This window comes from Oikopleura dioica, chromosome 2, assembly GCF_907165135.1.
Source record: "Oikopleura dioica chromosome 2, OKI2018_I68_1.0, whole genome shotgun sequence".
Lineage (NCBI taxonomy): Eukaryota > Metazoa > Chordata > Appendicularia > Copelata > Oikopleuridae > Oikopleura > Oikopleura dioica.
The window spans coordinates 3,046,076-3,070,894 of record NC_137292.1 but is presented as its reverse complement, the minus strand read 5'-3'; the positions used below and the strand labels follow the sequence as shown (position 1 = coordinate 3,070,894).

Below are 24,819 nucleotides of genomic sequence, written 5' to 3'. Positions count from 1 at the left end.
TGAATGGCATCATTTATTCAATATAAAGAGCTTTTGGAGACCAAGTGCGGGAAAGTGCTTTAAACACTTGATTGAACAAGATTTGGAAAAACAAGACAAACCATTTAATGAAAGATTGATGCATTTTCGCGAACTCTTTCTTGTTCTGTGGAATAAGATAAAGCGTTTTACAGGAATTTATTTGTACAGGAAGCGAAGACAAAGATGGATTCTCAAGGATGGTTGTTCAATCGTATCATTCGATAGACCGAGTCCGCCATGTCAATAAAATTGGTCCTCAGACTTCTCTGGACTCTCAAGTCGTTGCATTCGACTTTGATTTCCTGTGAGTTTCGATTCTTTTGTCGGAACTTTCGAAGAACTCTTGCCATCATTCCGCTCATCGTTTTCACCGCTTCTTCCGAAGCGCCAGAGTCCCCCCGGACGGAGTCGAGAAAGCGAGTAAAGATGGTTCCAGCATGAGCTTCCAATTGCTCGACCGAGACGGCGCAGATATCAATGTCGGAAATGATGAGGGTGTCTTCCTTGTTTCCAAGGGCGGCAAGAGCGGATTTCAAGGTGAGACGAATCTTCGAAACCCAAGATCTATGGTTTAGCGGCAGCTGTCGTTTTGAAACTTCTGCCAAAGCTTCCTTTAAAAGAAAATTAGAACTCAAGTTTGCGTTTGTTCATTTTTACCTGAAGAGTTTTCTTCTCTCCCCGAAAGAAATCCTCATCCATTTCCTTCAGCTCCCTCAAATCCCAGTTTTCATCAGTTCCCAGGCAGCTCTCCATGGAGTCTTCTCCAAAGACCATTTGAGCACTCTCAATTTTGGAAGCAACATCATTGAGCCAGTCGACTTCGCAAGTTCCTTCGGCAGCTAGGTAGTCCATCATGTTGGTAAGAGATTTGATCAGCTGACAACCGTGCATTTTTCGATTCAAGTCGATGAGGTCGCAAAGCACATGACTTCGATCGCAATCTAGAATGGAGAAGTTTCATTCTGATTTAAAGTGGAGAAAACAAGATTGTTTTTGATTGAAAAGAGGCGCACTTACACTTGAAACTTTTGGATATTGTCACAACTGCTCTCTTGACAATTTTCATATCTTTCGGTCGAAGTTCATTTGCTCTGGCGCTGAAGATGGTGTTGAATCGTTCTGGCATATTTCGAATTTTGCACATTTTGTCTGAAAGAATCGAGTCTCCTCGGGAAACTGCTAAGGGCCTGCTAAAATCACTGGATTCGCGTATTTTCGATGAGTACGGCAGAGGTTGTGTTGTGATTTCCGTGGGAAGAATGGTTGTTGGTGCATTGGTGCTTATTGTGCTTTGTGAGTTTGTGGTGGTGTAGCTGTCGGTTGTGGTGTAGTCGGTAGTTTGTGTTGTTGAAGTGGTGTAGTCAGTTGTAGAGGTAGGTGGTGCAGTTGTGGTAGTTGTTGTGGTGCTTGTAGTTGTTGTAGTTGTAGTCGTACTTGTTGTCGAAGTTGTAGTGGTTAATGTCGATGTTGATGTTGAAGTGGTTGTTGTTGTGGTTGTTGATGTTGTTGATGTTGTGGTTGTTGTAGTTGTTGTAGTGGAAGTAGTTGTTAGTTCTGATGATGTTGTTGTGATTAGAATTGGTGTTGTTTCTGTTGTTGTATAAGGTGTAGTTGTTGTGAAATCTTCTGTCGTCGTCAAAAACTCAGTTGTTTCTTCAATCTTTTCAAAGCCAAGAAGCTCTCTCAATTCTTCAAGATCATCTTTCAATCCGTTCACAAATGTGCTAGAGCATTCAGGGCTTATGTGCTTGACTATCTCACTTAGAGCAGTGAAGATTCCAAGCTGCGACCCTCCATCATTTTCTTCAAAAATATCGCAGTTGACCTTCAGCGCGTCTTCTTGACAGAAATCGCGATGATCCTCCTCGAAGTTTTCGTAAAGCTCAGTGAGCTTGATTCCCATTTTTCTGACGATTTTCTTTGGTTCTTTTGCCAACTTGGCTTTTGCAGTCCGAATGAAGTCAGAAGCGAAGGTAGAAATTGGACAAAGAGACACTGGAGAAACAGAGGGCTCTTCCATCATCGATCCAATGGATTTTGGCTGTCTGGGAGACGAAGCAGGTCTTGCAGACATATTTTCCCAAGCCACGGTGATCATGACTTTTTGGCCATTAGCTTCGACCTTATTCCCCGGGACGAAAATCATCGTCGTTTCCGTCGCATCGAAAATCGCGTCGTAAATGCTTTGTTCATCCTCGTCTTCCCTACCGAACCAGTCGAGAATGTGCTTCTCGTGGACTTTGGGGCAGAGCGGACCCAAAAGTGAGCCGTTGGACGTGATGAAAATGCGATCCTCGTCTTCTGTGCACGACGATGTATCGGAAAGACCTGCCATCTTCAGACGGACCTTGTGGGGAGCGTCATCGCGGGGTCGAAGACGGCAAAAGCTCTCGTCGGAGGAGAGAGAAATCGTAGTTGCTCCCTTGAAAAATGCGTTATTACAGCTTTGCATAAGCTTTTCCATCAAAATTGAAATTAAAATAATCATGATTTTCCTTCGAAGAAAATCACCATCGCTTCGAAAGCTAAAGAAAAATGACGGGGACTCAATTTTTTCCGCGATAATCTACAAAGGCTTCCCCTTGTTATTTTCATTGAAATGATATTATTTTATCTTGTCTAGAAATGCTAGTTTTAAGGGAATTTCTCTGACCAGATTCCCAAAAACGTACCTTATCAGCATCTCCTAAGCATAAATTCTCTCCACTTGCTTGTACAAAACTTGACAAAAAAGATGCAAAAATTGATAGTCGCATATCTTTTTGCACACTTTTATTTTCTTTATAAAATTATCCGTTCCCTGCACTCTGCTTTTATGGAGCGGCGCTAAATTTAACCCTGGATTGAGCGGTTATTTATATTTTTGGAAAGAGCTATTTCAGAAGGTTTTTGGCGGAAATTGGGTAATTTTAGTTTTGAGGATATGAATAAATTTGTTAGCTAGAATCTATTGACGTCATTTTCATCAAAAATAATTTTATATTTTCATTGAAGCGAGGGTCATGCTAAAATATAGGCTTTTTGGTCAATTATAGACACTCGAAATTGATTATTTTTTATATTTCATAAGAATAAAATTATCATAACTCATAGGACACGGGACAAACGCTCCCCATTCTCCTCAGAACTTCCAATTTCTCCAAAAGAAATAGGCAAGTTGACACGTTTTATGTCCATTTTTGAATAAGCTGAATCGATGTCTTCCTTCTTTTGAATAAATTTGAATCGACTTGGAAACAAGATTACCAGTCTCATCGACAATATTTGAGAATCCTTGTAGCATCATCTCGAGCGGAATCGAAAGGCTAAAGAAAACCAGTGCTCTTTTTTCGTGAAATATATTCCAGATCTTCACCCTAGAGAGACATTTTATAAACAGGCCATATATCCATCAACGAAAATGAAAATAACGCTTTTATTCACCCCCCATCTCCTCGCCGCCCAAATTCTTGGTTCATCCAGAAGACAAGCTTTCGAGCGTCACATGAACGGGAATACAGAAAGCTACAAAGTGCTCAACGAAGAAGGAGTAGAAATGATTGATTTGATGCTAGCCAGGGCGCTTTTAATGGAAGAAGAAATTGATAAATACAGAATTTTGAAGCAAAAAACATTCGACAACATTAAACCGAGACTGAAGGAAAACGGAAAATTGGCGATACGACTGGAAGATCTGTATAACAAGTTTTATTTGAGATACTTTTTGAAACATTCTGATTCTTTATAAAATATATATTCATGTGTAGATGAAGAATTTCACTGTAATAACAGCATTCTTCAGAGGAAAGGGTTCCCCTTTTAGCGGACAAATATTTACAGCAAGTGTTCTTTTTAACGGATTTTACATTACTCAAGAGGGTCCCGATTCTAACGGATTTTCGTAAATAGTATTGTGCAAAAAGCTAGATGTCCAAAAATCCGATAAAATGATGACCCTCTTGGGTAATATAAAGCCCGTTAAAAAGAATGCTTGCTAGAAATATTTGTCAGGTAAAATGGAAACTTACTAAATTATATTTCTGACATGGCAAATGTTTTCAAGATCAGTAACAAACTCAGTCGTAAAAACGATCAGAAACTCAAAAACATCTGCCAGACCAAGTTCACGGGCGCCCTTTTACAATTGGAGCACTCTCTCTTGCCCCAGACACTCGCTAGCACCAGATCTCGCTAGCACTTTTCACTCACCTGCGCTTTCTTAGCAAGAAAGTGCAGAAGAGGGGTGCGCGTTTTTTCTGGCATTTTTGGGAAATGCGTCTTTTCTGGCATCGCGTTCTTTCTGGCAGTCGCGTCTTTTCTGGCATTGAAGTCTGATTCATTGAATTCTAAAATCAAGTAGGGTCTACCAAATCTAATCAACTGTTATTTCCTTCTTAAATTTTCTTCAAGAAGAAGAACCCGTAGTTTTGAATATGATTGAGGGGACCAATTTCTTGGCACTAGAATCGAATAAAGAATTATTAGATCATCATAATAAATGCTGAAAATCTTTTAAATTATGTAAATGATCAGCACTATTTTCTTTGATGATAAAAACTTATAAATCAAATAAAAAAGTTTTGCCTGTGGCAAGTTGCTATTGAAGGTAAAGGTTTTATGCTATTCATATCAGCTTATTAGATTTGGTAGACCCTACTCAATATCAGAGTAAAATGAATCAGACTCCAGTGCCAGAAAAGACGCGACTGCCAGAAAGAACGCGATGCCAGAAAAGACGCATTTCTCAAAAATGCCAGAAAAGACGCGCACCCGCAGAAGAGTTTTTGGTGCAGATGAGAGTCGGTGCAGGAGAGTTTTTAACTTTGCGTGGGCGGGCGAACTTATTGAATATATTTATTAGTGAGAAAATTTTCTCAACCTGATTTTGGTAGAACTTTTTGTTACTCATATTTAGAATAAATAAATGCTAAGACTGCGGATAAAGGGTGAGGAAAGGTATGAATTTTCCTCATATTTATTTTTGTGTACAATTTTATACATAAAAATGATATTTTTACAAAGAAACGGTAAATAATCAATAAATTATTCAGAAAAATAGAAGTAATTTTTGTTTGAGTCTACGAGACTGGATATTTTTGAGCAAAAAATCAGCTTCTCGAGAAGAAACTAAATAAAGAAATTATTTATGCATTACTGGTTTCTTTATTTACTTTTCCGAATTACTGTAATTTATCAAAATTTGATATAAACAAATTTTAAAATTTCAAGTATTGTAAATTATAAAAAAAAATATTTTCCACCGCCCACGCAAAGTGAAAGACTCTCCTGCACCGACTCTCATCTGCACCAAAAACTCTCCTGCACTTTCTTTCGAGGAAAGTGCAGGCGAGTGAAAAGTGCTAGCGAGATCCGGTGCTGGCGAGTGTTTGGCCTAGTCGAAAGATTAGCACTTTTTTTGAGAGTTTCGGTTTGTCCAGGAAGATAAGCGAAAGCATAAATTCTTTGATGTGAGAAAATATTGCGCTTCGCTAATTAAACTGGAACTCTCAAAAAAGTGCTAATCCTCGACTAGGTTGAAAGAGAAGGTCAGTCCTACTGCACCACTTTTCAGCCGAAATTATCAAATCTAATCGCCCCTTACCACGGGGCTTCGCCCCTTAGGTCCTAAGATGCCGGGGTCTAGTCTAGGGTTAGTTAGGGTTACTGAAGGTAATGTTGTTCTGTGATCTTGCCCAGTGCCCCCTAACCCTAACTTTAATTTATATAAAGTACATTGCATATTTATTATATACAGCTCATTGCTTTCTTTTGTCATTGAATAGTCATTAACAATCGGAGTGGAGGACTCTCGCCCAAGATCGACTCTCGCCCAAGATCGACTCTCGCCCAACTTTCTGTTTCTCATTGTTGAAAATTTCCACATGGACTCTTGCCCAAAAGGACTCTCGCCCAACTTGGGCGGGAGTCCATCTTGGGCAACTCAAGAGAGAGTGCCCCTTTACAATTCGCTAGAGTCGTCGATTCTGGAGCGGAAGAAGCGCGCTGATTGGCTCGAGCGTCAGTTGAGCGCAAATTTGCTTTTTGAGCGCAAATACGCGAGAGTTCAAAAAACCAAAGAGTTCAAAAATTAACCCACAGAAGAAGTCGCAAACAAGGAAAGTTCATCATCTGTAAGAAGTCGTCTTTCAAGGTATGTTGAGAAAAAAAATAAAAAAGAAGATTCAAGTGACTTGAATCAAGTCAGTTATTTTTATTTCTGGTTCACAGGAACTGCTGAAAATGAGTTAAAAAATTCGTCAATTTGGCCACTTTTTCTCGAGTGTCCGGATCGTCGATTTCTCTCAATTGATTCAGGTCGCCTGAGAGTCGATTCGTGAAACTCGTCATTTTTTCTAAAATAGGGATTGAAAACTGAAATCGCTGAGAAAGGAGGGCCATACTTTTGAAACTAGCATTTTCTTTCAGATGAGCCATGAGTTTTGAGTGGTCATGTGACGCTTTTTGATGTTTCAAAAATGACTAAGAGTCTTTAGTACTACTACTTAGTCTAAGACCAAGTAATTCTAGTCTCCAAAAGCCGCTTGCGGCTTAGCGCTTCGTGAGGCGCCTGGAATCGGCACCCTGTGTACCAGTTTAAAACCTGAGTCAGGGACTATTTTTTTTTCTTTTGAAGCATCCTTTCCTAAGTGTATCGGAACAACAGGTTTTGCGGGGACGTTTCGTTGGCTTTCGTCAATGTCAAAGATATTAATCAGTCCACCTGAAGTAATCGGGTTACTTTCGAATGAATACGGTAATAGGGCAGCGTATGCGACATTGCTATTCTACTACGCCAGATGAACGTCACTTATTAATTACAGTGGATAACTGTAGCAGGCCACATCTTTCTATGCCCAGGAAAGTTCCAGAACATATTCTCTTTGTTCCATTTAGTTGTGCATACATCCCATATCGTTTATGCACAGATATGCCGTATGTTATTGCATTTGTATACTGTATACAGTATACAGTGTATAAAGTCAAAAGAGTTCTCAATCGACTCGGAAAAGTGGTTTTGAACAGGCTTTTATTGATTCTAAGCCACTAAACTGTCAAATCTGAAAACATGCCAAAGCTAAATGCTTTATCTTAGATAAATAAGTGGACAGTTATCTGTATATTGTGCTTTCGCAGGAGATTTAACGATAATGGTTTTCAATTCTATTAGCAATCGTGTATTCTGTAAACAGCAAGTTGATACTTTTCGGTGCAATGATCCGGTCTTATTAGAACGATTCTGACACTTCTACGCTAATTTGACCCAGTTTTCAGCGTCAGAATCGAGGATTTGAAATTGTCTGCGGTTTCTTGGCCGAAACCTGTATAGAAATCTGATTCAGGGTAATTTCAGTGCGGGAAAAAGAAATTTCAGATTCTAACTCAGGTTTTTTACAGGTTGCCAAGCCCACAATAGCGCTGCTATACAGGTAACCTGTATTACAGGTTGACTTGGTAACAAAAATAAAATATTGATACGCCTTTAGTTTTCTGATGTAAACTTACGCGCGGAAACTATAGCTGAAAGCCAAAGAATTCTTGAAAACAGCTTCATTAGATGGTTTATTTTTCTCTCTTTTTTCCTCTTTTATAAACTTCTTCCCCGAAAGCCGTATTCTCTTCTTTTTAGAAACAAGTGACTAACGAGGCTTGTATGTGAGTTGTTCAGTGTCTGTTCAGTGAATCTGAGCGGATCCAGCTTCTGCCAGCGCCGAATTATAACCGACTTTGTACAGTGTGTCCCTCTTTTCTTTTTTGATGCTTCTTTTATAGTTATGCGCCACGATGTTTTATATCTACTATGCGCCAGTATATTTATAGCCACATTTGCGTTATTCAAAATTCATTTGGTTAAATTCGTTAGAAGTGACGGGCAGCGGATAAATGCATAAATAATTTTTTATTGACAGGAAGGACGCAAATTTATTTCCCCAATTTTTCAGTCTCTTTTCGCAGTTTTTGTCCAAAATAGGGTGAAATCAGAAACATCCTTGAAACTGAGCTAGCTTTGTTGAAGGCTTTGGCCTTGAAAACCTCATAAATGAATCGTCAAGCATATGCCTTCACGATTGAAAACAGTATTTCAACTTTTGTAATTTATGGAATTTCAGCGTTAATTAGTCAGTCGATTTCAATAATGATTGAATTTTTGAGAGTATACGAGTACAGTTCATCAATCTTCGCTGATTTGGGTTCATTTTAGCGCTTTTAGAATAACAGAGTTTCTCACAAAATAGCCCATTTCTGTTGATACTTATGGTTTCTCCCATTTTTATTCCTTTTCGGAGAAAAACCGCATGTCGATGAGAGCTTTTAGTCTCGCGATCGAAGCTTCTTTCGGCAAGGAATTAAGGAAAACGTCTGGGCTAAGTCGACTAGATCTGGATCGACTTCTTAGTTTTTTTATGTCTATTTTGGGGGATCGGAAATCATTAGATAAAAGATTTAAATCTGTCAAAGCATCACTTCCTTCACAAGCTTTTAGGTGTGATTTAGACAGATCTTTTTATGAATAATCTTTCAAATCCAAATCAATCCGACAATATCTGATACTCGTAGCATCAAATTTATCATGTGCTGTTCCACTCTCGTAAAGTCTATTTATTCTGTTTTATTTGACCTTTTCTTTCACATGTCTTGAGCATGTACCCTGCGTGACCGTGCTCATCCAGATTTTAGTACGTTCAGTTATGTAATCATTTTTCACTTTCTTGACATTTTGCCCATGTCCAGACTCGCTCAATTGGCCTTGACGGTCAAGATTATTAGCTTCTCAAAACAAAAAAAATAGAACAAGGGGTCCCGGAGCATAAAAAATAGATCGATCCATTGTTCAAGATTTCAATCAAAGGCGAAATTCGTCAAGGGCAAAAAAGCGAACTCAAGTCAACTTGAGGTCAAAAGTTTTAGCGTGAAACTTGCGAGCCACTTTTTCTTAATAGAGAAAAAAGTTTCATCTTTGGGGAAATGAATGCCAACTGCCCTTATAAAATCGGTAAAATCTGGGAATCAATTCGAGATTTAGTGCATGAAAATCCCTTTTTCGACGATTTTTCACTCAAAAATCTAGCGAAAAGTTCATTCGGATCAATGAATTGCTCTTACAGTCATTCGATCCGACAGTAATCAAGAGGAAAGGCCACGCCTTCTCCCGTCATATTGACTTGTTTTTGAGTTAGACCTTGCTAAGAGTTCGTTTTGTCTCTGGTAAACTTGCCTCACAGCTATCCTCCGCAACAGATCACGTGATCGAAGAAGGGTTTAGGTCTTGAAGAAGGGCTGAAACTGTTCAGTTTTTTTATTAACTTTTTGCTCGGTCAAGAGAAAGAAAGTTTTTTTCATGCCCAGCGGCCAGAAAATTGGTAAAAACATTTTTTTTTCTAAGAAAAACGCTCTTTTTCCGGAGAAAATATAGAAAAGAGCACTTGAAATTTCTTCAAAATCGGGGAAAATCCCAGTAGAATGTTCTATTATCATTCCTCCGTTCTAGTAGACTGTTACGTAATTGCCCACAGCCTGATCACCAATTCTGATCTTTTTTAATGCGCCACGCGGAGCAGCTTATTCAGTTTTTATAACTTTCACGTTTTCAACTAAATTTAAAACTACGAAAATCCGCCCAGATACACCTTTCTTATGCAGAGTTTAGCTTCGATCATGAATTGCCGAATCGCCCCAATTGCTCGACGAATCAATCTTCAAAAGTACAAAATCGGTAAGTCCAGTTGTTATTTCATTCCTTCTCATATTCCCAAAACCTGAGGCAGGGTCCCGAAAAGTTATTAGGAAGCCGCTACTCTCTTTCAGGACTCCTACTCAGGACAAGCGAGAAGCCGCTCGCGGCTCCTATAAAAGAATGGGAAAGCCGCGCTTTGCGCCTCCTTTCAGGTCGATTTTCAGTAATAATGTTGAGCTCGAATCGATTGCCAGATTCTCAGAACTACTTGTAGTTTCATTTTTCGTCGCACTCAACTTCTTTTCCAGGTCAGATGCGCCGAGAATCCGTACTCGCCAAACTCATGGGAGTCACAGCAGTCCAGCCTTCAGTCGGCACTCCTCTTATCCTCGCTTACGGCCTCACAGTCTACGGTGGCGTGCTCTTCGGGCTCATGAATCTTCCAGAACAATGACGAAATCGACTGTAGAATCGAAGAGTTACAAAATCCCAAGATAATTCTATATTTCTTTTTCACCTGTTTTTGCTATTTCATGTTTTTATTTTGTCTCACTTTTTTAACCCTTGCGCGTGTTTGACCAACTTTTTGGTCAAAATGCGAGCAAAGGAGGAAATTTTCGAAGAATTCGAAGATTTTCTTTGCGAAAGAAAAAATCCTGTCTCTAGAAAAAACCCTCTAGAAATGAAGTAATTCCACAGATACCCAACTTTTTAAATCCAGAAGATAAAGAATGCGAATAGACGATTAAAGGAGCTCTCTTTTAAGCTTTCTTTTATGAACAAAAACTGAAAAAGTGCGACAAATATTAAAAAATACTGTTTTTTGAACTGCAAGTTTTCCAGTTTCCTGTTCTAGTTACCCATCTTCTAGTTTCAAGCTCAGCTGCACTGATCCCTGTTTCTTTATTGAACATTCAATACAATTCAAACTTCTTCCAATACTTTTCGTTTTCCTTTTTGCAGGATTCTTCGTTTCCTATTCTTTCGCAGGTTGATTTCTGAAACCCAGATTTACAAAGCCCTTGAAGTCTTCAGAAAAATTGCTCGAGAATCGAAACCGGAATGAGTGACTCAAAATTACCGACGATGCACCAATGGCTGGAGAACGTCCTCCAGGCCGACAGAAGCAACTTCGGTGGGGAAGAATTTGCGATAGAGATGTTTGACAAACCCTTGGAAGAGCGCGTTGGAGACGATAGAGAAAAGTTGGAATATTTCAAAAGAAAGACGGCTCCCATTCGCGAAGCTTTGGTCAAGTGCGGGGATGGGACAGATGAAAGCTTCAGAAATCTCGTTGCAGTTATGATGCGTGCCTGTAAGTTACTCGAATTCTTCGCTTGGGAAACTACGTAGAAACCTGAGTCAGGGTCCTGAGAGAGCACTTAATCGGCACCTAAAAATTATCGCCTCAATCTCACCATGAATTCCGCTCTTTCAGCATCGTGACTCAGTTTCTTTCACACAGTGCCGAGTCCTGTTTTGAGAAGTCTCACCAAGAGTTCTTGATGCCTCAACTCTTTTTTCAGCTGGTCCAATGGACGAAAATGTTCGCGCATTCTACGAAAGAAAGATCGCTGCCAGAGAGGCCTTGGGTGAGTCAAACCAAAGTCGATTCAAACAGTACCAGGCCAAAAAGAAGATGGAAGAAGAGAAGGAGAATCAGGTCCCGATTAAATTCGATTGGGTCCCTCAGACTTTCGAAGAACGACTCTGGCAGATGATCAAGTATTAGAAAAGAGCCGTATTTGTAGGGATTTTATGAACTGTTCGAACTTTTTTGAAATGAGACAAAAAGACACTGCCTTCTGTCTTACCAGTACAAAATAATTGAAAATAAAATAAAAATATAAAAAAAAATTGTCATTTCTTTTTTCCAAGAACGAAGCGCAAAGAAGCATAATCTGATTTCTGCGTTAAAAAATCTGTAATTTGCTGCGTAAGGCACAGGAAAATCGATAATTGGCGTGGCGCCCATGTTTGCACCACCATTGGTGGTGCAGTGCGCCGAATCACGATGACGTAATCGCTTCTGAATTCTGCCCGCCCCTTTTGTAGTGAGGCTTTCTGCATCGATCGATTGTCGTTTTCCAATTATCTAAAGATAGATGTAGAGAAAGAAAATTATCCTCGAAGTTTGGAGGGAAAATGAAGCTTTAGGGGAAAAGAATTTTCTTCTAATGAAAATTCTCCAATGATTCCTTCTCTAAAATGACGTCTTCATTGAAATCATCTACTACGGAAAATGAATGATTATCATCCTTGTTTTTCAGACTGATAAAAAGATGCTCCAAGATTTCCCTGAAGACTACGAGGACAAGTCTGGCATGAGCACCGTCAGCGGGACAGTCACACTCGCTAAAAACGAGCAGAATCTCATCGGAATCTCCATCGGCGGCGGCGCTCCCTACTGTCCCTGCTTGTATATCGTCCAGCTCTACGAAAATACGCCTGCGTTGAACTGCGAGAAACTTCAGTGTGGGGATGAAATTGTGGCGGTCAATGGGCTTTCTACTAAAGGATTGACAAAGAGCGAGCTAGCCAAATGTATTCAGGTTCGTTTATTTTTCGTTTTGGCAAAGTAAAGAAGAAGTGTAAAAGCGAGTGGAGGAAAATTCCTTCAACTTCGTAAAACTAATTTAACAGGGTGGTAGAGTCTCATTTAGACAACTGGATCCTCTGAGGATCCGTAAGGCTTTTAAAGCAGAAATGATTTGATCTCAGTGTGAATCAAGTGGCATAAATAAACAGAAAAAATAAAGAATCGAACCAAGAATATTTGAATAAACTAGATTTTAATCTTTTGTCAAGATTCTGGACCCCTTTTCGAGATCTCTGTCACCTGCCACTAGATCCCGAGTCTTGTTTCCGAAAAAGATTCGACGAAAAACAGCGTTAAAAAATGAACCGACTACGTCGCTTTTCATTTCATACCTGACTTTGGCTACTACACATTTTTCAAGCCCAATCTGAGATTATTTTTGCTGATTGGTATCTTTGGTTATTTTGATATTCATTAGGATGAAAACGCAGAAGTAACGATTCAATACAACAAGCTCATTTGTGATACAACAAAGGGGAAAACACTGGACATCAAGCTGAAGAAAATGAAGCACAAGATCATCGAAGGAATGGAACCAACTACTGCCGACGCTCTTGGAATATCAAGAGCGGTTCTATGCAACGACTCGTTGGTGAGGAAACTGGATGATTTGTCGCAGAAAGCGAAGCTTGCGAAAGGGATTGTGCTAAGAACAATCAGGTCGATGAAGATTTTGCAAGCGAGAATCAAGGGACATGATCAAATGGCTGCGGCGTTTAAGTCGATTGCTGGAAGAGACTCGAATCATCAGGTGAGTTTTACTGCTTTTATTTGAAATTTTCCTTATTGCACTAGGAAAAAATAAGTTTACTTTAAGTAATACGTTTAACGATCGTTATCGTTTACAATCTTTAAAAAAGGTGATATCTTTAAAATCAAGCCACCCAGCGAATTTTCAACAAGAAACAATTCTAGCTTTTCGTTGATTCCCAGCGTCAGAGTTTGAGATGCTCGCAAATGCTCGCGAGCGAAAAGAGCAAGAGCGAAAATTTATCATTGCTCTGAGAGCAGGGGAGCGGGAGCATGAAAATAAAGTTGGCTCGAGAGCCAAAAGAGCACGAGCCCAAATTTGAACCCGCTCGCGAGCGCAGAGAGCACGAGCGCATATGTCGGTAATGCTCGGGAGCTAGAAGAGCGGGAGCGGCTGCTCTCGTGCTCGCCATGGAATTGACTCACGAGCGGCTCGCGAGCAAAATTAAAGGAACAATTTTTTGCATAATTTTTCACTTTTATGGATAAATTTCTCTCGTTGATCAATTTTTTGTGTTTCCGTTTTGTGCAAGCTTCATTAGGTCCGTAATCTCGGCAGCGGAACGCGAAAAGCCGAGAGTAAACAGATAAAAGATGCTCACCGCGAAGTGCTAACTCCTGTGAGAGGGACTCATTTGGAATTAGTTACGGGGTAGACGAATCATTTTAGGCTCTTGAAAGCTGCTCGCGAGTCAGATTTTTCAGCTCGCGAGCCAATCGAGCGAGAGCAAAATTTGACCAGTGCTCGGGAGCCAGGAGAGCGAGAGCGCGAAATGAAATGTGCTCGCGAGCGCAAAGAGCGCGAACGCTGAAATAAATGCGCTCGGGAGCAGAGAGAGCATCATGCTCTTGCTCGCTCGCTCTCAAGTGAGCCGCTCGCGAATCTCGAGAATTTCAAACTCTGCCCAGCGTAGTAAATCCAATCAAGCTCATAAATCCTCAACATCACAGCCATTAAAACAAAAGCGACAGCAATAACAAAAGCGCCTTTTCAGAGCTACTTGGACCTGGCGAAAATCCACGAAGTAATGCGCACTGCGGATCGAGAGCTGATTGATGAAACGAAACAAGTTGTTTCCGACATCATCGTTTTTACGGATACAATCGTTCCTGATGCGAAAATGACAGTGAAAAAATACGCTGATGCAAAATTTGAATACTTGAGGTAGAATTTCATTCAGAAAATAAGATGTAAAAGAATCCTAGTTATTGCTTGAAAATCAAGGAAATGGACGACGAAGAGTCAGAATGCATCACTTTCAACGAGCCCCTCTATCGCGTAGAAACTGGAAATTACGAATATCGCATGGTTCTTCGCTGCCGCCAATCTTCCAGGGCGAAATTTCAGAAGATGCGAAAAGATGTTCTCGAAAAACTCGAACTCGTTGATGCGAAATTTCAAGCTGAATTCCCCGATTTATTGAAAAAACTCCTTGATCTCCGGTACGCTCTGATTTCAATCCAAAGAACATTTATTTCATATTTTTAGCGCGGAGCATGCTCTTAAAATCGCAGAAATCGAGAATCACCTTGACATTTTTCCCATCGAAGCTGACCTTGATCAGCAAACCTTCGAATACGGCAGCTTGAGCGAAGAAGATGATCCTTCTGCCCTCGATTCTTTAGCCAAAGAACTCGAATCTTTTGAACTAGAAGATACTCATTCAAAAGAAGATGCGGAAGATTCGCTTATCAACTTTGACTAAACCACTTTTCGTTCTTCATTCTTTCCCAAATCTCATTTCTATTCCGAATGTTTACCTCTCTGTTTTTCTCTGGCTGTATCGTTCAGTCACTTTTTCTGTTAATCTTTCTACGTCTGCATGTTTCTTCAACCCTCAACTTTCAACAACTGTCAACATTTTCTTCAAAATATAAACTATCCGACTATCCTTTTTAGAAATCGATAAAAACGCTGAAAGATGGTGTATGATATTCGTAGGTTTGACATTTATAGAAAAGTCCCAAAGGAAAAGAGTTTCAGATTCTCAATATAGAAAAGGGTTTAGCCCCACCAGCTCGGGCATTTTGATTTCTGCGTCCATTCGTAGCCATTACAGACCCATTTTTCCCTCATTCGAGTCTTTGGCTGGTCCGGGCAGTAGGCGAAACATTTGTAATAACGTCGCCTGAATCGGTCAACTCCCTTACCATTTTGACACCGAAGAAGGGAAGAAGACGAGGACCACTTGGGCTGTTCTTCAAGCTCTTCGCATCTTTCTTTTCGGGACTTTTTGTCGGCATGTTTGTCTCTAAAACAGGGGCTCACCTCGTTCCACTCAGGTTCGGCTCTCTCCGGGTCGCATTCCCAAACAGCCTTCCTTATTGATTTGGGGCCACATTGGTATTTGCATCTGGAGGTCTTGGTAACTTTCAGTGATTCTTGAAGTTCTGCCAATAATAATTGACTATGCATGTTTCGATGTATCGATCGATTAAAAATACTTAAACGAAATATTTTGTATCTTTAAGAATCCTTTTCATTATTTATTATACACTTCAATGTTCCCCATCGTCCTTCTGTTAGTTCTAATAATTCGTGTATCGGACAATCAGCATGCACGGAACCGGAATATAGATGCCACTTCTCATTCTCGGAAGAGTCCGATGCCGAGACAGCACCACTCAAAAGAGTGAAAAATTTGAAGGGATTCATTTTTTTTTCTAAATTCGAACCACTCGCTGTCGTATATATAGTGTCGTTAGGTGGCGGAAAATTCCGCTGATACGAGTTCGCGCTTATTTAGAACTAGGGTCGGCGACCTGAAGCGGCTTTAAACAAAGGATTAAGAAAAAGTAAACGTTTTCTTTGATTTGCACTAGAAAAATAGCGGCCCTCCGAATATTTTTGTTTTCTTGACCATAAGTGAGTTGGGATTTTAAGGGTTGAATGGCGGCTACGACGTAGCCGTTACGTTACAAACGCCGTTACAAAAATTTCAAATCAGAATTATTGAACGGGAGGGCGCTCCTTAATGGTATAATGGGTTTTTCTGCTCAGAAAAATAAGTAATTGGCGTATAATTTCAGTGCCGAAAATTTTGTGTTTTGTAACGGCATTTCAAAATTTTGGCTTTGTAACGTTACAGCCTGTCCCCATATTTAAGCCTTATTTACTTGATTTATTTCATCATAACTTTACCTTTTTATACCTTATTACCTGGCAGATCCCCACCAGGACAGACTACCCTAAATCCCGGCATGTCCGAGAACATCCGCTGTTTTCTTGATTATGTCAAAAATGACGGGTCCAACGAAATTAGAACTGATTCTTTCTGAAACTAAACTACAGGATCTAACCCAACCCACAACGACCGGTGCAATCATTTCTATCAGTTCTGGCGTCTTCATTCTCTTTCTCCTCGTCTCCGAGCTCCTGACCTTCCTCCGAACTGACATCATCTCCGAGCTGTACGTCGATGATCCAACTACCGGCGACAAGATCCCCGTCAACATCCGAATGTCGCTTCCTGGAATCGGTAAGTACCGTTGCCATTAAACTCGTGTAGTAACAGGAAGTTAGAATGTAAATTCTTGGGCGTCGACATCCAAGATGAACATGGACGACACGAAGTTGGTTACTTGGAGAACACGCGCAAAGATCCCATTAACGGCGGAAGAGGTAATTTTATTAGATAATAGTTTAATACAAAACGAGAAATCGTCGTAAGTCTTGGACAGATTGGAGTAGTAAAAAAGTTTCATTTTATTGCGCTTCTGAATTCGATTTGGCCATTTGGAATTGCCAATTCTGACGTTTATTTATAAACACTCGAATTCGCAGGCCGTCTGTTTGTCAGATGTACAGAAACAGCTGATTTACAGCCGTGATGCACCAGCCTTTGAATTACCCGCTTTTTTAATGATCTGGGCAGATTTGATTCCGACACTATTCTTAAGGATGTATGTTCGGTGGAACTTTTCATGTAAACAAAGTGCCTGGCAACTTCCACATTTCGACTCATTCCTCTCAGGTTAGTTTTTCTCCCTCTGATCATTTCTTTCTTATCTCTTTTCTAGGTGCAACCAAAGGACCCAGACATGAACCACGAAATTCACGAGCTCTACTTTGGTGAAAGCATGAAAAACATCAACAGCAATCTTCCAGCAAACTTCGTCCCACTCAACGGCAAGAATACCAAAGGCGCTGAGAAGATGGCATCGCATGATTACACCCTCAAAGTCGTTCCAACGGTCTACCAGGATATCAAGAGAAGAACGAAGTTTGGCTACCAATTTACCGCTGTCTACAAAGGTAGAGCTTCTCCTAGCTGGGGAATTTTGATTAATTAATTTTCAGATTTTGTCGCCTTCGGCCACGGGCACCGAGTAATGCCGGCCATTTGGTTCCGCTACGAAGTCTCTCCTATCACTGTCAAATACACCGAGAAATCAAAGCCCCTTTACCACTTCCTCACGACTTTCTGCGCCATCATCGGTGGAACTTTCACCGTTGCGGGAATGATCGACTCCATGATCTTCTCAGCTCATCAAATGGTCAAAAAGGCTGGCGAGGGAAAGCTCAGCTAGGTTTGAACTTGCTTAATTTTCTCTATGAGTGCTCATATTATTGAACAAATCAAATTGTAGCTGAATTATTTTTTTTCTTTTAGGAAACTTCGATCTTTTGACAACCAAAAACACGAAGGGTCGAAGTTTCCAAATTCTAGAGCCAAAATTGTGCCTTACGACCTATCATCCCGTTATTTTTTTTTCTTCTCATCAGTTAAAGTCAGTTGTGCAATAGCCCCAAACTAGCTACTAGCTTGCCCCTTATCTGATACATAACTCTCTTCTACCATTCTGTCCATCCATCAAATTTCTTCTATTGTAGGTGAAATCATCCTTCCCCATCGTTTATCAATCATTTCAGTTTATAGACTATTAAAAATATATTCTTACCATTCAAATTGTTGCTAAAGCAAATGTCTTACAATATATCACTAGAATGAAAGAACACATGATTCAAAAAGTCAGATAAAAGCAAAAAGGAATCATATGCCAGATATGCATTCGAGAAAGGACTCTATTCCGTCGTTGAAGGCTGTTTCAGGTATTTTACATTGAAAGATTGGTTGAACAAATTGATTTTCCTTTGATAGGAAAGAAATGAGGGCATTTTTCTCCCTTTTTGATCGGAAAAATTCAGGTTAAATTCTGCATGAAACTGTTTTGTCGGATAAATGTTGTGGAATCGGACTTTACGGTTGTCTGCATAAATTCTCTTCATAAATTTCGATTAAATATTACTTCTCTCCCTTCAGTCGTTTCATCCGGCTCGCCACGATCTACTCCTCGAGCGAAGAAGAAGGATGTCCCAAAGCTGACCGCGGAAGAGCAAGAAAAACGAAATCGCAAGCACCAGAAAAAAGAAGAGCTTACACGAGAGCATGACAAGATCATTTCCGAAATCGAGCAAAATGCGAGCATGGACACTGCCCTCAAGACTGTCTACACACTTGGTCATGTCGGCCGGTTTCAGAAAAAGCTTGAGAAACGAATCAGGAACGGATTTTTTCTTTATTGTAATTGAAAAATGAGACTTAAACAATCAGAACTTGATGATCTAAGATTACCTGATGACAGAGATTTTCATTTTCAGAAGTTTATTTTTTCGAGATTTTCTTGCCTCAAGAATTTAAGTCTTTTTTTATCTAGTGCCACCGAGTGGTAGATTTTTATCTTGCGCCGATTTCTTCGGTTTGATGAAAGCTTGAAAATCCATCTGAAAGAAACCAGGAGCGTGAAATCGAGCGCATGTGCGGCTTCCACTATTCACACTTTGTAGAAGCGATTGAAGAGCTCTCTGGAATCCAGGGCGATGCTTCCCGCCTCGTCCGGCAAGTTGCCGAGACAAACAAGGATTTACAAGAACTTGGGGCGGACATTACGAGCAGACACAAGGAGCGGATCAGGATGAGGAAGCAGCAGGATAATATCAACAAAGGTAGAGTCGTTTCAAAGAATACTGCGACCATTTCTTTAGTAATTCTAACGATGGAATCGACTCTGCCAATCCTGGTTTCTTATGGAAAACTGAGGGAGCAAATGGCGCAAGGAAAATACTATTCCGCGCTGAAAACCCTCCAAGAAATCGAGCACGGTCATTTGCCCGGTGTCATTCAGTTCAAATTCGCAGAAGTCATCAAAAATTCATTCCCAAAGCTTCGTCAGGTAGCTCTCCTTGTCTACCCTCTTTTCCAATCTTGTTTTGAAGGAGGTCCTTTCTACTTCGTCGAACGAGCTAAAAGACTTCCTCGAGATCGTTCAAGTCAACGCCCCGAAAGTGGGGACGGTTATTTTGCAAAAGTACTTGCAAAAACGAAGACCCAATAATCCTTCACAACCAAAACGAATGCCAGCTGCCTCAATTGTACCTTCTGTAGGAAATGGTCAAAATACCTGTTCACTAAAGACATAAAATAGGTCATTTTTGACTCAAATTTTGACCTTTGAAAAAGCACCACCTCCAAAAAAGATGATGAAAGTATACAGTTCAAAACACAGTTTAACCGAATCGGCTAAAGATGCACGACTCATGAATGGATCCTTGAATCGAACCACTTCTTCGCAAATGAACCCATTTGGAAATGACGATTATTCGGAAAGCGGACGATCTGGAAGGTCTGAGAATCCATTCTCCGACGATGGCAACCCTTTTTCTGACAATGAAAGCCGAGGAGGCAATCCTTTTTCAGGTAAAGTTCCACTAAGTTGACCTGAGTTATTATTTTTAAGGGGATGAAGCGTCGGCAAACGGAAACCCTTTCGGCGACGAAGACGATCTCCCAGAAGTCGATCGTAGCTCCTACTACTCCCATTCCCGCCGCCCTTCACACGCGATCAACCCATTTTCAGAAGAAGACGAGATCGCCACCGACGATGAATTCAGCGAAATGATGTCGATGGCTGAATCGGCGGCGCCTCGATGGGAATGGGACTTGGACAGAGATGTTTCTGATTTTGTCGATTTTACGCCGATACACAAAAGTCTTCATATCCACTCGCTTCTTGGCGGAAAAAGCGAGTTTATCGAGAGCTACAGGGCTGAAAGAGAGCATCAAGCGAGGCTGTTATTCACTCTGCCAAAAGATATACGACACTTTGCTCAGATTTACCGGCGATTTCTTCATCAGATTTTGGGATTCTTCGCCATCGAAGATGTTCTGCTACATTCCACGAAAGAACTGCTTATCGATCGAGAATGGCTCGGCAGATTGTTGACTACGGCAGTCAGTAGAGTCCTTATGCTCCTACGCGCGCAGCTGGCCTACTCGGTAGATTGCAAGGAGCTGATTGATTCAAAAGAACTCACAGGTTAGATCCAGCCGCACCTTTTTCATTTAGATGGCGCTTTTTTTCTCTTATAAAGCTTTCTTTCATCCGAGTTTCATAACATTTTTCTCGATAAAAATTAAATGATGCACTATGGCGTTTATTTATTATTTTTCTTGCACGCTTAGCGAAATTTTCCATGAACATATGATTCTTTCGATAATACTGAAAATGAAATGAAACTTGACTCATATCACTACACGTTCTTTCAATACGGTTTTCTGCGAAATTGATTTGATAGATAAAAAAATATATATGAACATATAATTGCACATTGATTTTGCTAATATTCGCTCCTAGTCGCTTTCAGCGATGCCCTGGCTTCTTATGGCTTTCACGCTGGTGTGTCCGACCTCAACGCAGTCATTCCTGAAATGTGGAGACAGTATGTAGAAGGGCTCCTGAAATTCTTTGGCTCAGAGTTTTCCGCTGCAATCAACAAAGATCGTCTCGTGCCAATGATGGTGGCTAGCTCTGTTGAGGAGCAAAAGTTCTTCAAATATGGCCAGAAATTGTTGAAGAAATTAGGGGATAGATATCCGAAGAAATTACCGTTTTCAAGGTAAGAACCAAAAGCAGTATCTTTTTGAATATTCAATAGAACGTCCTTTCTTATCTAGCATCTAATTATATATATGAACTCCTCACTTTTGTTTAGTTCTGTACTACGGATCCACGAAATCCTGGTCAATTTCATCGACGAAGCGCACATCTACTGCATCGATGTCGAGTTGATTGATGTCTGCGTTGATGTCGCCCTTGCTAAGTCTGTTGAATCCCTTCTTCAACGTAATCTTCGGGTCGCTCTGGAAAAGAAAATCATGGACGAAAGTCTCACGCTCGAAGAAATGCTTCAATTCGTGACGAATCTGACTCATATGGAAAAATCTGTCAAGGATATCGAGACGTATATCAAGGAGCTCGACCATGGAGATAGAAAAACATCAGGTTTTACAAGAAAATTTGTCTCTTATCTATCTTTTTTAAGGGAAAAAGAAGGCCCGCCGCAGAATGAGAGAGCTCGGCGCTCAGCTCTTCCAGGACCTTCGCCGCCTCGCCGAAAATGGAATTAATCCTCGCCTAAACGACAAGCTCGACGCTCTCCTTGATCGCCCATTCGACTGGTCGATGAAAGAAGCAACAGGAACAACGAGTGGTTATCTCAAAGAAACCTTCCAGTTTCTCGATGAGACGTTTGAGAAACTGAGGGTGCTGAAAATGTCGGATCAGTTGATTTCCGAGGCGATTTTTGCGACATATCAGCATATAGGAAGGGTTCATGCTGTCTCTCATTCTAAGCAATAGAATCTAAAGCTTTTTCAAAGGCAACTTTTTGGAACCCTGAAAGGCTTCTCGCTCCTCGAAAAACTCATCGACGACCAAATCGCGATGATCAACATGGGCGCTCTGCACCAGCTCTCGCTCGATGTCCTCTTTTGCCTCGGCCAGATCGCCAATGCTTCGCAATTTATGACGGGAAATATGCGAGAAACACTCGAAGGAATTCTTGGAGAGACGTGGCAAATGGTCGATTTGTTCACTGAATGGGACTGGGAAACGTACTTTCAAGAATATGGCCAAGAAACGAGCAAATATGCGCTTGTCAATCCTGGTACTGCTCTCAAAGGTAAATTCTTAGTATAATGGCCTTGATTAACGATGATTTTAGTGATGGAAAAACTGCGGCAAGACAAGAAGAGCAAAAACATGCTTGCCAGCTTGAACATCAACAAACGCAAGAAGCAAAAGATGCAAGATACAGTCATCAAACAGCTTCGTGGACTGATTAAAGATTGGTCCTTGCTAACCCAACCTCATAGACGCCTCTCACAGGAACTGGCTCTAGAAAATTTCGTTCAGGGAAAGAAACTTACTAACTTAGTGTCTTATAAGGTCATTAAAGAGAGAGAGGCGATTTTCTGGCAGTTAGATTTTCTGGCAGTAATAAATGGGTAAAAAGTGGCTTTTGTCAATGAATTTTTAAAAATAACGTGTAAGAAAAAATTGGTGGTACTGTCGAAAACCCTCTCCGTTTTTTACCTTCCAGGATCACTAACTGTAGATTCAAAATCAAAAGAGGCGATTTTCTGGAAATAAGATTTTCTGGCATATTAGATTTTCTGGCAGTGCCAGAAAATCGCCTTTGCCAGAAAGTCTAACTGCCAGAAAATCGCTTCTCTCCATTAAAGACTCTATCATCTCCCGAAAGACACTTTCTAGAGCCAGAAATAGGACCAACAAGACTTTTTTCGCGTCGAATAAAGCTGCACCCTACAAATCCGCAATTCATTCTACCCCCCACCTATCGAATTCCAAATCACACTTACTGAAATTTCTTTCAAAAGGTTTCTAACTTTCTCGTATTTTACTAACTATTTCTCTCTGTGTATTTATTCACCAGCGCTCAATCCGAAATCCCTTAAAATCTGAACGATTGTTTGTATGTTTTATGTAAAATACAGTCTTCCTTTTACCTACTTTTCTACTTTCTATTTTCTGACCGTACTACCTACCTTCGTACTTTGAAACCAATTGCCGTACTTCTATTTAACCCTTTAGAAACAAAACTAATCATTCATCGCATCTTACGAGCTTATTCAACCCTTTTTCTTCTTATTGTGATAAAAAAAGATATTCAATATTCAATCTGTGATATCTTACTATTCGTTGGAAAGTTCATTATATATTTATTTTCTAAATAATAAATTCAAGGAAAACTCAAAATGCAATAATCGTTATCTTGAAATCGTGAAAAAAAATCTATTTCAATTTGTTCCAAACTCTTTGTAGGCGCAGAAATTATGGAAATCAGAAGTCTTTGCATGAGTCCTCGGAAGCATCTGGTGATTTCTCGAAATCAAGGACGAAAATTTTTCTCTAGCAATTGACTTCGCAAAGTTTTGAGGGAATTTCTGCTATTGGCAATTAAAGAAAGCAAAGAATTTTAATTTTTAGATTAGTCAAACTGAATTTAATTAACTCGATTGATTGTTTTATTGTAGAATCAGAGGCACGGTGTGAGTTTGCAGGAAATCAGCACATCGAGAATCTGGATAAAAGCTGTTTCTAGTTTTGAAAATAAATTCGCCTAATCAAATCAAAACTTGATTAATAAAAGTCGCATCGTTTGTTGATTCTTTTATATGCAATTATCTTTACGTGTTGCTCGAAAATAACTCGAAGCTTTGCTTTTTTTAACACACAAAACTAAGCTTATAAGGGCGTGAAGGCGAAAATTCTCAAAGCAAGGGTTCGTACCGCCAAGAATTGGGGAGCCAATATCTTCAATTGCCTGAAAAAGGGATAATTTTAAGCAAAGCCGTTGTTTCTTACTTGTAAGTGAATTAAAACAGCGGCAGTCACCGTTGTTATTCTCCATAAAATGGTGTGAACATCCCTAATCGCCAGATGAACCCAACCAAGAACAAATGAAAAGGTGAATATCGAAGCCAGAAAGATGCTCAAAGGATTCGGGTTTCCAGCACTCTCCAAGATCCAGATGATAATATCGATGACGTACAAAAGGTTGATGAAGCCAAAAGTATGGCGAACGAGGTGGGTTCCCTTAGCATGCGCAATCTCTTCGATTGAGGATTGTAAGCGGATTTTTTAAAAGGTTTTTATCAGTCAATTAAGACAAAAAGGTGGAAAAGTCAACTGAGATCGATTTTTGTGAGAGCTTTTTGATCATTTGTACCTCCGTGTAATTTGTTACTATGGAATAAGATGTCTTGTTTCAACCTCTTGTTTAACCCCAAAACGATTTTGACCATGATCAGGTACGTCTTAGTCACGTTTCTCTCCCTCTCTTACCCAAATCAATATCCGTTATCTTAAGTTTGTGAAGTGTTTGTTCGCTAATCCTGTCCATATTAATATTATGCCATTCGAAAATGACAAAGACGGAGGCGATAAGAAGAAGCAGGTGCACTATCCATTCGGTCGGTCACACGCGAATCGAAACCAATCGCGGTTACTTCAACTTTGGCCTCATCCTTTTCGCGAAGGGATGGATTTTGAATCAATCTCACCGCAGCTGTGACCGACCTGTGAGAGGGAATGGCGGATGGATTAGTGAAAAGTCGACTTTTTAGTCATTTTTTATTGACGCAATCGTGAGTCGCGAAGCGACGAAATTTCTTTTGTCAGCTTTTGATTGGCTAACAGCCAAAATACCAAATTCTGATTGCTCGAATTCACCTTTTTTCCATGAAATAGCATTTTTCAAAGAGCCGGAAAATGACGCAACTCTTGAACTTTCAAAAAAATGACCTTGTCGTCAATTTCGTGGAAGATGAGAAGGTCTGGTCCCCATTCCGTTTCCTGAGCAAAAACAACACATGGCAATGTCCTCTGAGAGCGCGATGACAGGGTTGACGCTTTCTTCTCGGCTTCCTTCTAGCCACCACCGGTGGAATAATACAGCGCGGATGCTTTAGCTGGGTATCATGCGGTGGCGATC

At 40.3% G+C, this 24,819-nt stretch overlaps 5 protein-coding genes and 1 long non-coding RNA gene across 8 annotated transcripts; 5 read left to right on the top strand and 1 right to left on the bottom strand.

The window, feature by feature from the left end:
• Nucleotides 1-158: 158 nt before the first annotated feature.
• On the bottom strand, nucleotides 159-2,824 carry LOC145697431 (uncharacterized). Its single transcript, XM_081774634.1, has 4 exons — nucleotides 2,694-2,824; nucleotides 1,039-2,443; nucleotides 679-962; nucleotides 159-632 (listed from the first exon to the last, which is right to left on the bottom strand). Exons 1-4 carry the CDS (start codon nucleotides 2,775-2,777, stop codon nucleotides 213-215), a joined length of 2,193 nt encoding a protein of 730 aa, XP_081630760.1. The 5' UTR covers nucleotides 2,778-2,824; the 3' UTR covers nucleotides 159-212.
• Nucleotides 2,825-5,993: 3,169 nt separating this feature from the next.
• Nucleotides 5,994-10,614, top strand: LOC145699142 (uncharacterized). Of its 3 annotated transcripts, none has more exons than XR_014133983.1 (3): nucleotides 5,994-6,151; nucleotides 9,647-9,712; nucleotides 9,982-10,614. It is a non-coding gene; the product is annotated as an uncharacterized LOC145699142 (long non-coding RNA). The 3 variants fall into 3 exon arrangements; XR_014133981.1 differs by lacking the exon at nucleotides 5,994-6,151 and adding an exon at nucleotides 8,886-8,992; XR_014133982.1 differs by lacking the exon at nucleotides 5,994-6,151 and adding an exon at nucleotides 9,237-9,359.
• A 75-nt stretch (nucleotides 10,615-10,689) lies between these two features.
• On the top strand, nucleotides 10,690-11,483 carry LOC145699141 (uncharacterized). The gene is made up of 2 exons (XM_081776392.1): nucleotides 10,690-10,988; nucleotides 11,200-11,483. Exons 1-2 carry the CDS (start codon nucleotides 10,736-10,738, stop codon nucleotides 11,403-11,405), a joined length of 459 nt encoding a protein of 152 aa, XP_081632518.1. The 5' UTR covers nucleotides 10,690-10,735; the 3' UTR covers nucleotides 11,406-11,483.
• Nucleotides 11,484-11,938: 455 nt separating this feature from the next.
• Nucleotides 11,939-14,876, top strand: LOC145700793 (PRKCA-binding protein-like). The gene is made up of 5 exons (XM_081778115.1): nucleotides 11,939-12,225; nucleotides 12,691-13,023; nucleotides 14,018-14,187; nucleotides 14,229-14,465; nucleotides 14,512-14,876. Exons 1-5 carry the CDS (start codon nucleotides 11,956-11,958, stop codon nucleotides 14,726-14,728), a joined length of 1,227 nt encoding a protein of 408 aa, XP_081634241.1. The 5' UTR covers nucleotides 11,939-11,955; the 3' UTR covers nucleotides 14,729-14,876.
• Nucleotides 14,877-16,263: 1,387 nt separating this feature from the next.
• LOC145697654 (endoplasmic reticulum-Golgi intermediate compartment protein 1-like) lies at nucleotides 16,264-17,926 on the top strand. The gene is made up of 5 exons (XM_081774872.1): nucleotides 16,264-16,501; nucleotides 16,546-16,644; nucleotides 16,923-16,996; nucleotides 17,043-17,277; nucleotides 17,323-17,926. The coding sequence occupies exons 1-5, from the start codon at nucleotides 16,264-16,266 to the stop codon at nucleotides 17,550-17,552; spliced, it is 876 nt and encodes a 291-aa protein (XP_081630998.1). The 3' UTR covers nucleotides 17,553-17,926.
• A 19-nt stretch (nucleotides 17,927-17,945) lies between these two features.
• On the top strand, nucleotides 17,946-23,072 carry LOC145697653 (exocyst complex component 6B-like). The gene is made up of 13 exons (XM_081774871.1): nucleotides 17,946-18,075; nucleotides 18,287-18,527; nucleotides 18,755-18,969; nucleotides 19,009-19,196; nucleotides 19,240-19,408; nucleotides 19,484-19,720; nucleotides 19,761-20,339; nucleotides 20,658-20,919; nucleotides 21,016-21,305; nucleotides 21,346-21,632; nucleotides 21,663-21,984; nucleotides 22,027-22,193; nucleotides 22,593-23,072. Exons 1-13 carry the CDS (start codon nucleotides 18,021-18,023, stop codon nucleotides 22,617-22,619), a joined length of 3,039 nt encoding a protein of 1,012 aa, XP_081630997.1. The 5' UTR covers nucleotides 17,946-18,020; the 3' UTR covers nucleotides 22,620-23,072.
• The last annotated feature ends 1,747 nt before the right edge of the window (nucleotides 23,073-24,819 follow it).

Excerpts from the sequence above, each read along its gene's own strand:
- LOC145700793 (XM_081778115.1), top strand. The coding sequence starts at position 11,956 with ATGCTCCAAGATTTCCCTGAAGACTACGAGGACAAGTCTGGCATGAGC. Across the intron at positions 13,024-14,017 it reads GAAGAGACTCGAATCATCAG|AGCTACTTGGACCTGGCGAA; the intron begins GTGAGTTTTACT and ends GCGCCTTTTCAG. Across the intron at positions 14,466-14,511 it reads AAAAAACTCCTTGATCTCCG|CGCGGAGCATGCTCTTAAAA; the intron begins GTACGCTCTGAT and ends TCATATTTTTAG.
- LOC145697654 (XM_081774872.1), top strand. The coding sequence starts at position 16,264 with ATGACGGGTCCAACGAAATTAGAACTGATTCTTTCTGAAACTAAACTA. Across the intron at positions 16,645-16,922 it reads TCCCATTAACGGCGGAAGAG|GATGTATGTTCGGTGGAACT; the intron begins GTAATTTTATTA and ends ACTATTCTTAAG. Across the intron at positions 17,278-17,322 it reads ATTTACCGCTGTCTACAAAG|ATTTTGTCGCCTTCGGCCAC; the intron begins GTAGAGCTTCTC and ends ATTAATTTTCAG.
- LOC145697431 (XM_081774634.1), bottom strand. The coding sequence starts at position 2,777 with ATGCGACTATCAATTTTTGCATCTTTTTTGTCAAGTTTTGTACAAGCA. Across the intron at positions 2,444-2,693 it reads GCTTAGGAGATGCTGATAAG|GGAGCAACTACGATTTCTCT; the intron begins GTACGTTTTTGG and ends GCATTTTTCAAG. Across the intron at positions 633-678 it reads GAGAGAAGAAAACTCTTCAG|GAAGCTTTGGCAGAAGTTTC; the intron begins GTAAAAATGAAC and ends TTTCTTTTAAAG.
- LOC145697653 (XM_081774871.1), top strand. The coding sequence starts at position 18,021 with ATGCCAGATATGCATTCGAGAAAGGACTCTATTCCGTCGTTGAAGGCT. Across the intron at positions 18,528-18,754 it reads AAGCTTGAGAAACGAATCAG|AAACCAGGAGCGTGAAATCG; the intron begins GAACGGATTTTT and ends TCCATCTGAAAG. Across the intron at positions 20,340-20,657 it reads TGATTCAAAAGAACTCACAG|TCGCTTTCAGCGATGCCCTG; the intron begins GTTAGATCCAGC and ends ATTCGCTCCTAG.
- LOC145699141 (XM_081776392.1), top strand. The coding sequence starts at position 10,736 with ATGAGTGACTCAAAATTACCGACGATGCACCAATGGCTGGAGAACGTC. Across the intron at positions 10,989-11,199 it reads TGCAGTTATGATGCGTGCCT|CTGGTCCAATGGACGAAAAT; the intron begins GTAAGTTACTCG and ends CTCTTTTTTCAG.